Source organism: Chionomys nivalis, chromosome X (genome assembly GCF_950005125.1).
Source record: "Chionomys nivalis chromosome X, mChiNiv1.1, whole genome shotgun sequence".
Classification (NCBI taxonomy): Eukaryota; Metazoa; Chordata; class Mammalia; order Rodentia; family Cricetidae; genus Chionomys; species Chionomys nivalis.
Window position 1 is genome coordinate 99,738,380 of NC_080112.1, and position 15,864 is coordinate 99,754,243.

Here is a 15,864-nt window from a genome sequence, read left to right on the forward strand (position 1 = left end):
TGTTGCAGTCAGATGCCAGGTTTGTGTTCAAGTAAATCCAAAGCAGAGAGCTCTTACCCAGGAAGGGGTCCAAATGAGAGATGAACAACCCCAAGAATTCTGAGAAAACTGAATTCACCAAGATTTGGCCTGCTGGGGGAGAATGAAATAACTTTGTGATTTTTATAGCTATCTTGTCCAGGTAGACAGAAGCATTTCCCACCCAGAATAAAACTATTCAAATAGTAGTTTTAAAAAAGCTCCTCTGGGAACTGGCCCCCTGATTTGCCTTCCCTCTAGCAATGGGGTCTGATAATGGCCTGACTTTTATATCCAAATAATAAACAATAATATCCACCTCCACCTTTACATGTTGATACCCACTTCCAGTGTCTTGTTGTGTTACAGTTCTATGCATGACCTCCAGCTGCCTCCCCCACTTGCCAGAAACAAGTGAGTTTCCACTACAAAAAAAAAAAAAAAAAAGGGGGGGTTCATAAAACGGAGGCTTCCTCGAAAAAAAATTCCTTTAAAAAGATTCTGGCCTTTGGGAAACATAAAAGCCCTAGGTAATCAGACTCTATGCCACAGGAAGGGACCCTGGAGGGTTAATTATTTACAGCCAGAAATCAGTCAGGATTGCTGATTATGCTTAGATACTTGGCCTCTGGACTACAAAGAGATAGGAACTAACCAGACTGTCAGCCATTGACAGACAAAACTCACTGATAGGAACTAACCAGACTGTCAGCCATTGACAGACAAAACTCACTGGGACTGGGGCACCCCAAATTGGCATTAGAGGGCTTAACCTGGGCACTTCCCCTATCCTGATGCCTGCTATTCTGCCTTACGGGTTAATTCATCTGGATAACAATGATAGTACTGAGCCCCTGAGACTACTTGATGTATGCATGCGTGTACTAACGGTTTGACTAAACGTGCCTCTTCCGATACATTCCAAACTAATAGACAGGTTGATTAGGACCTACAGATACTAAGTTTCCACTTCTGAATTAAAACAACAGTTTAATTTGTTTAATTAAACAACAGTTTAAATGCTTTGCAGGACCATTTCTGTAAAACAACATTTACAGAAATGCTCCTGCAAAGGAGACTATGCACGACTTTGGGAGAAACTTGTTGTTTCTTTGTTATTTGATCAGGAGTAATTGGAGAAATTCTTAGCATGGTCGGGGGAAACCTCAAAAAGAAAGAGACAAAGACATAAATAATTGGTACCAGTCTATGCTCTCTTGGTCCCCCTGGCTAACTACTCTGCTATCAGCACTGGCTGGGCCTTTAATTCTCATTCTAATTGGATGAATTGTGCATCTTAAACTATAAGGCCAGTTATGTATCAGTTCAGTAAAATTAATGGTCCTCGGGTCTAGCTACCTCTTTATAGCAGGGTGAGTCCACGACTTGACTCATTCACTGAGACCAGTGGGGAACATAACAGGGCCCCAGAACGGAGCATGCCTCCAGACCTTAGCACAGCTGACTCCATGGTGGAAGTGTATTCAGGCTGTGAAACTCAGCAGCTTTCAGCACCATCTGCCAACACTATAACAAAGACCTACTCCAGCAAGGTCCAGAGTTCTGAGAACATCTCTAAATGTACTAACCTTGCCTTTTGGCTTCTATAGCTCTGCTTTTGGCTAACTGTTCTTGTTAACTGAAGTATGCCAACCCAAGACTGGATTTTCTGCTTAAAAGTTCACCTTGAGAAAGGGTGCGGGCTACACTGGGATCCCGAACACCCAGTACAGTCATAGGCCAGCTAATAAATACTTTCTATTGGCTTAAATTTGTGTTTGAGCCGTGCTCTCTGGTGGACCCCCCACAACAATTATAATTACATTCCCCCTGTCCTTTCCTCCCTCTAACCCTCTCAAATATCCCTTCTTACTCTTTCAAATTCATCAGTTATTTTTTTTTCAATAATCATCCCCACTTCCTATAAGCATATAATTTTATCAGGATTCTAATTTCACAACTACAAAAATCAGCTGATACAAGATGATTTGATAGAAAAAAATTGCACTGTTAATGTCTACTATTCTTTAAGAAAATGGAAGAATGGCTCTGAAGACAGTCTTGGACCTAAAGAGTAGCACCTTAAAAATAGAAGAAAACCTTCAGTACGAGTGATCATCACAGACATTCAAATTTAACTGGCTCTGTCTGGTCGGATTCAAGATTGGTAGACGCTTGTAATATTTTTTTTTTCGTTTTTCGAGACAGGGTTTCTCTGTACCTTTGGAGCCTGTCCTGGAACTAGCTCTTGTAGACCAGGCTGGCCTCGAACTCACAGAGATCCACCTGCCTCTGCCTCCCGAGTGCTGGGATTAAAGGCGTGCACCACCACCGCCCGGCTGAGGCTTGTAATATTTGTCTCTTTCTGTCCCTTTCTATTTCTCACTTTTGGCTTGAGGTTGTCTGTCACTAATACACCGTGCCTCTGCCACTACTTCAACAAACACTGGTGAGTGTTTGTGACAAGTCTTTTCATATGCAGAGAATGCACTAAATGCAACATTAGGATGAGGAGAAAACCCAAAGGATATAGAAGAAAAAGGTAAACTTAAGGTTTAATAATATTTTATTTATATATGTGCCAAAATAATGTAATGTTAACAAGAAAGAAATACAAAGCAATTGCTTATTACATTGACATTTTAATAGTTTTTGCAGTCTATATAAGTAACATGAAAGGTATAACTAAGTCACTAAATTTTCATTTTTCTTCAAAGCATGAAATAATGTGTTAAAGAGAAACTCTATATATGAATTATGTTATTATAATTTTTCTTCCTGAGAAGCAAATGTAATTCTTTATCACGCAAACCAGAATTAATAGAAATGGCTTTAAATACTTTCTAAGTTATTTTTTTACTGGTGGTTCTTGTTTGTTATTTTAACAGATATAATGAACCAAATTCGATTTAAATTTGATTTATTACTATTACCTGTATCTGCGTGCTGTGTGTGTGTGTGTGTGTGTGTGTGATGTGTGTGAGTATAGCAGTATCAATTCCATGGAATGCATGTGAAAGACAGAGGACAATCCTTAAAAATCCATTCTCTATTTCCACAGTGGCAACCAAGTGGTCAAATTCAATGACTGTACTTACTGTACCATCCCAATGACTTAAAATCCAATTAATTTTAACAATGCTTTTACTGAGTTGCCCTGAAATCAAGTATGTTAATTTTTAAAAATAGAAACAGTATGAAAGCACACTATGTTCACTTTTCTTTCTTACTACACCTTTAAAATGCAGTCTATTTTATTGCAACAAGAAAACACTAAGCACATATAATTATTCAATTTCAATTCTTTAGTTACTGTGTTATTGAGTGACAGTAACATTACCGTTTTAACATGTGATTGCAACTGAGCTACTTTCAAAGAAATCAGTATGTTAGTTACCATTTCAATATACCAACATTACAATTACTAATTATTGACATTACGCCCTTTGTTTCTTACCATTTTTTGGATATGCAATGTGGTATTTTTATTTATGCTACATCACATTGTTGATTGATCAAATATTTGGAATTAATATATGGATTTGGCTAAAAGAAAGTACAACAAATGGAGCAACTATAGTGGAAAAGCAGCAACAAGAAATTCAAACAGAATCATGTATACAGTGAAGGAAATGCACATGGTGCAATAAGACAAAATGACTAGGTGTAAGTAGATAACTAAAAGAACAACAGTAAGAGTTATGCCATGTGTCCTAAATGTCTTCCTGAGCTAACATGATAAAAGGGGGTCTCAAGCTCATGGCTGGTTGAAATTTTGAATTGGCTAGCTAGTTCAAGAAGGGCTCCAGGGCAAGTGGTAGAAACTTAGGGCAGGCTAGTTCAAGGAGGCAGATCTGTGTAGTCCCACTCCTGCAGGCTGTATAGGGACTCAGGCTCTTGCTCTCTCTGCTTCCATGCTTCATGAATTGGAAGAATCTCCCTCTGTCACAAGCTCTTTCCCGTGTTCTGCCTTGCTGAAGTCATAAAGCAGTGCAATTAAACAAGCGTGGTGAAACTTCTAAAGCTGGGAAACAAAATTCCCTTCCTTACTAGTCTACTATGTCAGGCATTTTACACAAGGACAGAAGGCAAACATCAAACAGATGTGAGAGAAAGGCTCTAAGATGGTAACATGGAACCCATGAACTCTGCTGGGAAGAGACTGAACAGAACATGTAATAAGAACAAGGGAAATAAAACGGGTAAAACACCTTTCTTCTAGGCACTAACAATCTGTGGAGAAACAGATAAGCCACAGAAACATTGAGCCTCTGAGTGGCTTCAGGGAGGAACCTTGTCTTGTCTCTCTGTTCATTTTGACTGACTACAATACTATCCCAAACCAATCCTTGGAAAAGGAGTATGAAATAGAGAAAAACTGAGTCACTCAATGGGTAATGCGTACACATTCTTTTTCTCACTGTTAAATCCAGATGGTTTCCTATAAGAGACAGAAGACAGTCTTAAATTGAGAGGCTCAATACAACCCTAGAGGACAAAAGTGTTGGTTTCAATAACTACCAGACCTCCAGAAACATGTCCAGGAAAGGGTAGAGTGTCGTGACTGGTGTCCAGTAGCCAGAAGTAAATTTCATTGAGGACAGAGGTATGATTTATCATGACTTCCGGTTCTATATCATACTGGTAAGAAGAATAATGGTGACAATGGACAACTCAGCCTCAGGAACTTTTTAACTCTTCCATTTTCTTGTCAGAGTTATTCTTCATAAGGGCAGTTCCTATCTCTATTTCCTGACTACATTTCCTACAATATATAAATCTTACATATGGAGCCGATGGCCCTCAGGAAAGAACACTGGGTGCTTGAATGGCAAGTATCATTATTGACAATTGGTTGAACTGTGAAATTCACTCTAAAATAGTGATCAAGGTCATGTCAGTCCGCTGTGCTGCCTGTAGCATCATCTTCAATTGTGCATGCACATCAGCAAGCTTCTGTCGATCTAAACTACCCCGAAAATACCACCGCTCGTAGCAATGCACAGGGATGGGGTAAACCACGTATTTCAGCTCCATAAGCGGTATTAAGTTTTGCAGGATCCTCACGAGCATAGACATTGTAATAGGGTTAGAAGCAAAACTAAGCACACGGAGGTGGGAACAGTGGCTTAGAGCTGGAATAAGAGAAGTTATGGTAGAATCTGTTATAAGACAATGATTTATCTCTAGATACTCTAAGGTACCAGAGACATTTTCCATAAGGGTCTGGAAAGGCTCACAATCTTCCCAAGATATTGGATTGTTACTGAGATTCAGCAGCTTGAGTTGGGTTGCCTGAGGACACTGGGAAAGAAATCTGAAGTCTCTGTAAGAAAGCTCACAGAAAGGCAGATTCAAGAAATCCAAATCAGGTGGTAGGACTCTGTAGGGAGAAAACAGAAAATTGATGCTCAAGAATGAGGAACTGGTGGTGGGAAATTATCTAAGAACGTAGAACAAACTTCTTTGTACATACAGCGCTGCAGCAGCTAGCAATGTGGACTTTAAAATAACTTAATACATTTGTGGCTCTAGGAAAGACTTTTCCACTCTTAGACACAGATTTTCAATCTTCAGAACATGTACAAGATATTATTATGCTTGGTCCTGAGAAATAATGAGTGAAAAAATTTAACCTAGTTGGCAATTACAATCCACACGAATCTAATTCTATTATTTGATGGAATGGGGTCAGGGATAACAGCCAACTGAAGGTTCCTAAATGACAGTCTCTAGATTCTGGGCCTGATCCTTGAGCACAGCACACGAGCAAAAATGATCTGACAATATGAATTACGGGGATCTTTTGATGAGTATGTATGTCAACACTACAGCATGAAATCTTTACCTCCTTCTACCTCAATGCTTCCAGTTCTTCTCTAGATACCTGGAGAAAGACTTTTTCTTTTCATTAAGATATTCTGAGGTCCTATATTGTATGAGTATAGTTGTCTGAATAAATGAATAGGTACAGCTTAATTTTGTAATCCTGACTTTTCTTCACTATAAATGAAGTGCTCTAGTGGACAGTTTCAAAGTTCCTGTAGTGTTACTGCTGAGGAGAAGGGAAAAACAGATTCCATCGAGCCTTAGGAATGCCATAGTCTAGTTTCTTTCCTGTCTTAAGAACAGAATGTGAAGGAAACCAGGTACCTCCCCTCAGACTCTCACCTGAGCAATTTGTGTAGACGATTTGTGAGGCAGAAGAAAGACAAGCTGAGCTCCTGAAGGTTCTTCATCCGCTCAAGTTGGGTAAGGAAACTTTTGAATGTTTTCCCATTCAAAGACTTAAGGGTGATTTTAGACAGACTAAGACTGTCCAAGTGGACCATGTGAGACAAAAGGGTTGTAACATCACCAAGAGAAGCCTGATCAACTGCCAGGTGTTCAATACACAACAGATCCACAAGTTTGAGGGTATTTTTATACTCAGACAGTTTATCAATCTGCAGATCTCGACAGCAGAGGTGCAAGGACCCGGAACTTTCTTCAACTTTACTCAGAAGCAAAGACAAAAACTCCCTTGCTCTCAAGGTGCCATCCAGGGAAAGGTCCACTAGTAATTCAGTGGGGTAGCTGGACAACTCAACCTCAGGCACTACATTTACAGTGCTGCGTTGGCCTTCTCTCTTTGGGGCAGAGGTCTGAGAATAGGAACAAGACTGAAAACAGAAAGGGGATGTCCTGGATTGAAAACATGTGGTCCTGCGGTCAACATCATGCCTCAAATCTAGGATCTTCAGTTTGGAGGTTCTGTAGGGAAAAGGGGAGATAGCACATAAGAGAGGTGGCATATTTTAATACAATCCAACAGAACTAATGATAACAAGTGAAGATAAAACTCGTCGGGTGCTCAACTCCATACAGCAACTAAACACAGCACTTTCCAGCATTACCTCTGTCCTAGATTCTCCATCAATGCTCACCCATTTCTGTGCTTCTGTCTTCTCATCATGTTATGCTCATCATGTTAACCAATCAATAGCCTTCTCAGTCACATCTCTTACAAAATTAAAGCCCTCTATAAGACATTAGATTCTCTCAAATACCTCAACTGAGAAGGTGGAAAGAGTGTAACATCCGGAGGGGGTGAAGGACACTAAGGAAACAAAGCCCTCTAAATCAAGATGATACACACACATATGAAGTCACAGAGACTGAGGCAGCATGAACAGGGCCAGTATGGGCCTGCACCAGATGGGGTCCTAGAGCTGAAAGAAGTGGACATACGCCCTTATCCCTAACCCAGAACCTATCTCCAACTGACAACCACCTGCAAATGAAAATTTAGTCTCTTCTAGTGAACTCTCATCTGGGGATGGGGGAAATCTACTCTTAATGGAAGACTGCATGACCAGCAGCAGGTGGCCAACAGAACACCAACTCAGTGGCATCTTTGGAGGTTCATTATCTCAAATGTGTCCGAGCTGTTTAAAAAATCATCTTATGTTTTAATTTTATTTATATATTTAATTTTTTATCTCTTCTTACCCTATGGGTCTTTTGTGTATATATATTATGGGTTCTAGTGTCGGGGGTTTACGGGATTCCTGGCTGCAATTCAGTGCTTTTCTACTTCTATATGTGTTCCTGTGCCTTTTCTCGGCAACTTTTCCTTCTCTTTATTAGTTTTGTCCTATTCTGGTGTGTTAGTTTTTGTTCTACCTCATTTTATTTTATTTTTATCCCTTAGAAGCCCATTTGTTTTCAAATGAGAGACAAAAGGGAGTGGATTTATATGGGAAAGGAAGAGGAAAGGAACTAGGAGGAATAGAGGGAGGGGAAACCATAATCGGGATATATGAGAAAAAATATTTTTAATAAAAGGAAAAAATTAAAAACAACAAGATCTCAACAGTCGGACCAAACACCTCCCATCCATTGTCAGAATTTAGCACTAATTATCTTTGCTATATCTTTTTCCTCCCCTGTCACAGGTTGAAGAATAACCTCTTGCTGTCTCACCATGTCACTATCATACAGAGTCTTACCGGGAAGCAGAGTTTACAGCAGGAAGGACCTGAAGACCATCCACGATGGCTTTTAAGAGTTCACCGTGTATTTCATGTCCTCTTAATGTTCCGATGTGGAGACAGAAAAAGGGCCAAACCTTCACCATTGCTGTCAGTGTCTTCTTATGTCCACCCAAGAAAGCAGCAGTGAACAATGGAATAAAGAGTTCTCTTGGAATCTCCTCAAGTGATTGGATTATTACAGTCTCAGTACTGAGCAGACTCTGTATAGCAAGGTCTAACAGTGTGGCTGGGTCCTTGTGGTCCATCTTCATGAACCTGCATAGAGGTGAGAAACAATTGGCAGTGCTGACTCACTGTTAGCAATGTAGAAAAACATTTACAGACTAAATATATGGTGAGTCAGATAATGATTTCTAGAGATCTCTATTATAGGCACAGGTTAGATATTGATCTGGTTATATCATTATGTATATGAATATACAATATACATATGATAAAATGACATTAAAATTAGTAATATGTTAGAAGTCAACATTAGGTAGCTACCTACCTGATAATATTTCCTCTGCAAAGAATACAAAATTAACAAGAAAGAGAAATGTAAATATACACAAAGGTAATGTCTTCATTTGTCTGGAAATGGAAAATACTAAGTCATAAAAAATAATTGTAAGTAGCTGGGCGGTGGTGGCGCACGCCTTTAATCCCAGCACTCGGGAGGCAGAGGCAGGCGGATCTCTGTGAGTTCGAGGCCAGCCTGGTCTACAAGAGCTAGTTCCAGGACAGGCTCCAAAAACCACAGAGAAACCCTGTCTCGAAAAATCAAAAAAAAAGAAATAATAATTGTAAGTAAAAGAATGAAACCCCAGGACATCACTAGAACCAGACTTTCTGACAGGTGAAGAGAGATCAAAATTTCAAAAGATACACATAAAAGGTGATGATTTGGGGCTTCAAGTTGTTCTGAAACAACAGGCAGAAAGATTATACCTGAAACAAGCCCAAATTAATAATACTATGTCTTTAAGGTCAAGGAAAGCAAGCATTTTAGGGAGCAGACTAAAAAAAAAAACTCTGATTTAAATCCTCTTGCTGTCTCTCACACATAGAAATTAAAAATCTGTTAATCTGGAAACAGAATGGTGACTCTGAGTGTCAGGGAAGGTTGGCAATTTGAGTATTGAAAGTGAAAAAAGAATAGCTGGATATGATCAACATAGGATATATGTAGGTGTAAAAAGATAATAGCTGGCTCTATTAAAATGTATGTGTGTTAAATAAAGAAATACATGACATCAAATAAGGACTATTATAATTTAACACTGCAGCCTTTGAAACACAAGGCTTCTGGGAAAGAGTAATTTAAATAAGGGTCAGGGAATTATTGCCAGGCACTTTGGAAAATATGGACAATGAAAGGAAGAAAATTAAAAATATGGAAAATAGAAGAAACAATGAAATTGGAACATACAAACAAACAGAAATAGTTATAAAGACAGAAAAACTGGAGGGACAGCAAACAGCACAATTAAAATAGACATATTATAAAACAATGTGACATCAAACAAATAAGCAAACTTAAGAAAAACAACAAGAACAAACATTAAAATTACCAGTAAATAACATTTCTATTTGTCACCTACCTAGTCTATGATGCTAGGTACAAACCTGTACAAACTAGAATAACTTGCTGACTGGCACAAAAATCATCCTAGTCAAATGCAAAGAATCGCATTTACTTGAAGCCTCTCAGAATTGTGATTCCAGGATATATAATATCTAAGAAGTCCTGAGAATATATCCCAAGTTAAAAAAAATAGTTTCCTTTTATAGCTTAAAAGAACAAGAGGGGCTGCAGATTCCATCCCATCAGTCAAAAGAACTGTGATTCTTTTATGTCCAGCAAAAGTCAAAATGATCTTACAAAAAGGAGAGATTTCTCAGACTCCAGAAGCAAAGGGTGCTTTCAAACTGTTACAAATGCTAGTGAAATTTGTTCCAGAATTTGCAGAGTTTACCAGATCTGCATGTTCCCTGGTGCATATGTGAATATTCAAAGAATTTTGCTCAAAGCTAAGTTTTGGGTGAGCTTAATGTCTGGTTTAAGAATGGCTCACAGGTTCCACTTTAAGGATTCCAAAGCAATAGTACTATAATTTGATTTTCTTCCAGGCAAATTTAACGTTCAGAAGATATCACTTTTCCTAAGCTAATGTATCTACTTATTGTAATTTTAAAAATATCTGCAAACATTTTGCAAGTTAATGATAAAGCTCACATAATAAAGACTATGCACGACAGTTAAGAAAATGAAAAGACAACCGAGATGGAGTTACGGTACCAGACAAGAGAGCATACTACAAAATTCTAATTACAGCATCATGGTAGTGATGCAAAAATAGACAAACAGTCCGTGGGGATAGCTTAGAAAGCTTGGAAGCAGAATCCAATGCCAAGGGAAAACAGTGCATTTTAAATGTAGTATGGAGAACCAGAGAACCACTGGAACAAGAATGCACACGTACTGTATGGTGCTAGAACAAATGAGACCTTTAGGGAAAAAAATAATCCACGAGACATGCTACATACAGAATAGTTAAAGATAAAGTCATAACTATGAAGCCATATAATGGTTTGAAGAAAGCATACAAAATTTTAACAAGATCATAAGGAACAGGCTTTGTATCTATATAACTTAAACTTTAGGGCAATTGAAAATAAATGACAATCAATCTGACCACATAAAAATAAAATAATCTCAAACGATGAATCATAATTAAATCAGAAAGTAGTTAACAAAATGGGATGATGTATTGGTTCCACATATTTGAGACATTTGGTTAATAAACTATATATCTAACTCCAAACTTTAGGGACTAAGGATCAAAACTTTGGTATAGAAATGGAACAATAATACCCATTGATAATTTACAGTAAAGCTATGAATGGTGGGAAGGATTTGTAGGAGGAGGGTTAAAGGATGCTAGAAGCATTCAGATAAGATGGGGTGTGACAGTAGCAAGGATGAGCTACATGCATGTACAAAATTGTCAGAGAACAAACTGATTAAAAGTTATAAAATCATACAAAGTACAAAGTTAAATATAAACCATGCTATCTTTCTTATATAAAAGCAATATAAAAAACATGACTTCTCTTTGTGCAAAATATACTACAGGATGAACTAGGCCTGAAACTTACAGGAAAAGGTCGGGAAATAAAAGCACAGTAGAAGAGATGAGAATAGGAGTGACATTTATATAACAATACACTTTGGTAAAGCTTTTTTATACTCTCAAAAATCCTATTTTTGAATGTGAAACATTTGGTCTACGCGTACAGATTCAAACAGCACTTCTATAAAATATCTATTAAAATGTGCCAGTACTGAACATGTATAGGATTTCCCTGTGCCATTACTCCCTATACAATATAGGAAAAATTACTTGAATTTACATTACATTAGGTATGACCAATCTAGAACTAATTTTAAGTATATGGTAGAATTTATGTGTCCCTTATGTAACTACAACACTACATATAAGAAACTTGAGTATTCACAGAGCATGAATGAAAATTCACTATGGATGTCTTGAAGTCAATACATTATGGATAGCAAGAGTACAAGGTAAGCAATTGAAATTACTCAACATGTGGACAGGAGGATTCCCTAAAGCCAATAAATTAAACTAATTACAATTTACATAGATTTTGTAAATATTCAAATAAATATTGTAACCATACTGGAGGAATAACAAAATATTTGTGCCTAGAAAGCTTTAATTTTATTGAAGAAGGTAAAGACAGAAATAAGAGCACACATACAAGTAAACAAATGTTTCTGTCAATATAGTTAGTAATTCTGGAACTAATGTATATGTATACTGACTAGGAAAGAATAAGTAAAAATATCATTGATAACAAATGGCAAAGGAAAAGATTTAGAGGTAAAGCTAGCAAGTATTGGAATCAGAAGCAGCATCGTAGGATTCTGTCATTTATGTGTGTGTGTGTGTGTGTGTGTGTGCTTGTGTGTTTCTATAAATATGGCTACATGCTTACTATATCTTACTTCTGCACTGAAAATGACTTACCAACAGAAAAAGCCCATTAATAAAGACTATCTAAATGCAACTCATTAAGAAGAGGATTCAGAAATTCTTGGACAAGGGGATCTAACTCAAGGCCAGGATGGAAAAACATTCACAAGATGAATCTGACATTCCTAGTGTCAGACACTTGTAGTGTACAAAGCAATGCATCATTATACTGAGAAAGCAACTGGCTAACTAAAAGGAGGTCCCAGAATAATTCAAGGAACAAAATATCTTGTAAGATGATTATAACATATAGTATCGCATTTATTCCTAAAACCACACTGGTACAAATAAATTAATCAAATACAGATAGTACCCTTTCCTAAAGAGAAATTCCAACAGGCAATATTAATATGCCCAAATAAACCGGAAGGCCACGATTAGATACATTTGTAGCAGGCTAGTTCCTAAAAGAGATTCAAGTTCTGGGAAGAATAGTATTTCTTTCAAACTTAAATTGTTTCTTTCACCATATTTGCTACTAACAAAGGACAAAAGGTAGCAAGCCTCACAGTGGAGCAACACGCTCACCATGACTGATCCAAGTAATTACGGCAAGCATTATCACTAATCCACGATCTCTTCTGGTAATGTGATCTGAACCAGAAAATTTAAAAAAATGTGTGCTTTGACATCCGGGGAAAACTAAACAGGTTTTAGCCTAATAGTAAGTGACCCTTCCTATTACGTCCCCATGAGAAGAAATCCCCTAGTCTAAGTACCCTGTTGCTCTCCTATGTAGGTAGTCGCTCAAAGCACACGACCTGTTTATTTCCTGACCAGAAGACTGTCATCCACAGTATTGTGCAGAACAATTATTCCCCCATGAAGTGAAGGTCGTTCCCTTCTCGATACTACCAAGAATGTTCCACAGCCCTTTTTTTGTACACTTTCTTCCAGAATGTGACACTGTATAGTTCTACCCACAGCACAGTGTGCTTCTCTCCTAGACTTTAAGTGTTGCTCATTAGCTTTTGTGTATTTATTTAATCTGTCTAATGTCAGTTACACTTAGCCACTCCCAAAGCATTCTGGTGGGTATGCCCTGCATACCAGTAATATGAGTGGGGAAAGAGTAAAACGTGTATTTTTTCACAGATGCACACTTTCTATCTAGTCAGAAGAAAACATTAAATTCTAGAGGACAATGCCAAATTAGAATCAGCCTATGGTGGCACATAGTGAATGAGGAAACGTCCAGGTGAGAAGGGACAGACTCTGGAACACAAAGAGAGATTAAGATGGTGTAAAAAATAAGAAAATAAGTCACAGGAAGGTGAAAAGCACAGAGACAGGACTATGCCGCCAAAAGGAGCAAGTAGCTAAGGTTCCAGCAGTCGTCCCATGACCGGGAAGAGGAAGGCAAAGCCTCATCATAAAGGTAAGCTAAGTGAGCCTGGATAAGAGCCTGAAACAGCACTACCCAAAGGGCACGCCCACAGTTCTCACCCACCTTAAGTCAAGTTGGGGAGACTGGGGTGACTCCACTCGCATGAGAGAAGACATCCGTTTCAGCCCTCTTTGTATCAAAGTATTGTAGATGGGTGACATCTTGAGAAGGGCTTGCTATTTGAGACAGGCTTACTCTGGCCTTCCAAACGAGGAAAAAAAGGAGACATCACAAAATCATGACTAGGGACACGCTGCTAGTGAGTCTCTCTAGATGGACACTGAAGATCAGACATAGACATATTGAGTTCAATTGGCAGGTACTGCAGTGAACAACACAGTGGGGGGAGATCCCAGCATCCATGACAGGAAGCATAGCTCGTAACCTAAGGATGGTTGAAGATGCTGATATATCATACTTGGGATCAGCAATCAGTCTGAGACCTAGCGGCATCTGTCTGACATACAATTCATGACCGGTGAGAAGAAGAACTCTGAACGTTAGGCCCAGCACAGCCCCAGGATTCTGCAGCCCCCTCCCCATCATACAGCAGCCCTGTAGGGTAGGATATGAATGTGTAGAGACTGATCATCCAACCCAAATCTCAGCGCTATTTCTTCTTTCATTCTAAAATGCGCTTGGGAGACACACTTTGGCATAGATGTTAGCCACCCCACAGTTTCTGAACACGGGTAAACCCTGTCCATCACACAGACAGCAAAGTACGTATGGACAGCAGAGGCTTCTGAGACTCAAAGACTGGAAGCTCCTAAAAACGTGGAGCCCTGTTGGAATCTGATCCTTGAAGGTTCACTGTCACAGCCCTCAAAAGAATAGGACAATCCAATTCCAGTTCATCCATCTGCTAGCAACCTGTGGCAGGCTCCAGTAGAGGACCTGCAAGGGAGCTGCTCTGATACTTGACATCTTCTTCTTAGTTTTAGAGTGCTGTATTTTCCCAATTTTAATTCATAGGCTAGTCAATTGGTCAGGCTAGTTCAACAGTGACTTTCTCCCAACAGAAAGGCCAAGAACCTGATAGCTGTTCAGTCTATGAGGCTTCTAATTTCCAATTTTTCTTTTATGTGCCTCTTTGCTGTACTCTTTCCTTTCTAATATAATCTCAGTCATTTTCATTTTATTTTAAGCCTCTCAGTTATATTTCTCTTACATCTACCTAATTATGTTTCCAAGTTTCTTAATTGTGCAATCAGTTGTTTTAAAATATCTTTTCTTTACCTCTTCACATTCACATTTCTTCAGTTCCTTTCTTTTGTTTAGTGTTGCTGCTTTGCAATGTCCTCTTCCTTGGTCCCTTAACTCATTTCACTCATTTACCATTTCTACCTTTGTCCAAATTGGTTTTTAACTTCATTTCTTGCTATACATCATTCATGCTATTTCTGTTCTGTAGTCATTGGTGCTGTAGTATTTGGCTTTGATCAGTTAATTAAAATTGTTTACAATTTTGTGATTAGTTATATGCATGGTTAAGTGTGATGTTTACAGCTGTTATAGTGGCTTCCTTTACCCTCTGTGAATATAGTGGATATTGAGTCTTTCATTGAAAGACAGTCCCCCAGGTGTGACACCTGGGTGGGGTGTAGACTCCATGTGATGCAAAACTACCAATACACAACCATGAAAACACAAGGCATAAGCATCGTTAATCCTTAAATACTGAATCAACTCTTGAAATTCTAGACAATTAATTCAAAATTCTACTTGAAAAATTACCAATGGCTTTCAAGATACAAACAAGGAAGGAAATCAATTCAGAATGTAAATATTCAAGTCAGCAAGGACATTGATACTTTGAAAAAAAGCAGGGAAGGAAACAACGAATAAGATGAAAAAGGTTACTGATATACTAGATCAAGGCAAAGAAAGGTTAGGGTTGGAAGAAAATCTCAAGGAAACGTGACATTTAGACATCCATAAATAAAATCAAATTAACAAGCACGACCACAACTTTCAGAAATCCAGGGACATAGAAGATTCCTTGGGGTAGAAAGAGGAGACGGCATGAAAACTAATGGCATGGGAAACCTAGCCTGTGAAATTATCTCTGAAAAATTCCTAAATCTAGGAAAACAAATGAACATCCAAGTACAAGAGAGATTTGGAATCCAAAATACACAGGGACAAAAAAAAAACCAATTTATCTAAAATAGGTTGGAAGTAAAATGCAGGCTACGGGAACATAAAAAACATTTGATGCCTACAAGAACAAAGACACAATATTAAAAGCTGCAAGAGAAAAATGTCAATCCCCTTAATAAAAGCAAAGCCACCAGAGTAACATCAGATATCCTGTGAGCGACTTGAAAGCCAGATGACATGGAACTATATCTTTTCATTCTTAAAACTGAGCAGATTGCAA

At 38.3% G+C, this 15,864-nt stretch overlaps 1 protein-coding gene across 1 annotated transcript; it reads right to left on the reverse strand.

Moving 5' to 3' along the window:
* Positions 1 to 4,887: 4,887 nt before the first annotated feature.
* LOC130868541 (melanoma antigen preferentially expressed in tumors-like) lies at positions 4,888 to 8,299 on the reverse strand. The gene is made up of 3 exons (XM_057760723.1): positions 8,010 to 8,299; positions 6,190 to 6,771; positions 4,888 to 5,401 (listed from the first exon to the last, which is right to left on the reverse strand). Exons 1-3 carry the CDS (start codon positions 8,297 to 8,299, stop codon positions 4,888 to 4,890), a joined length of 1,386 nt encoding a protein of 461 aa, XP_057616706.1.
* Positions 8,300 to 15,864: the final 7,565 nt, after the last annotated feature.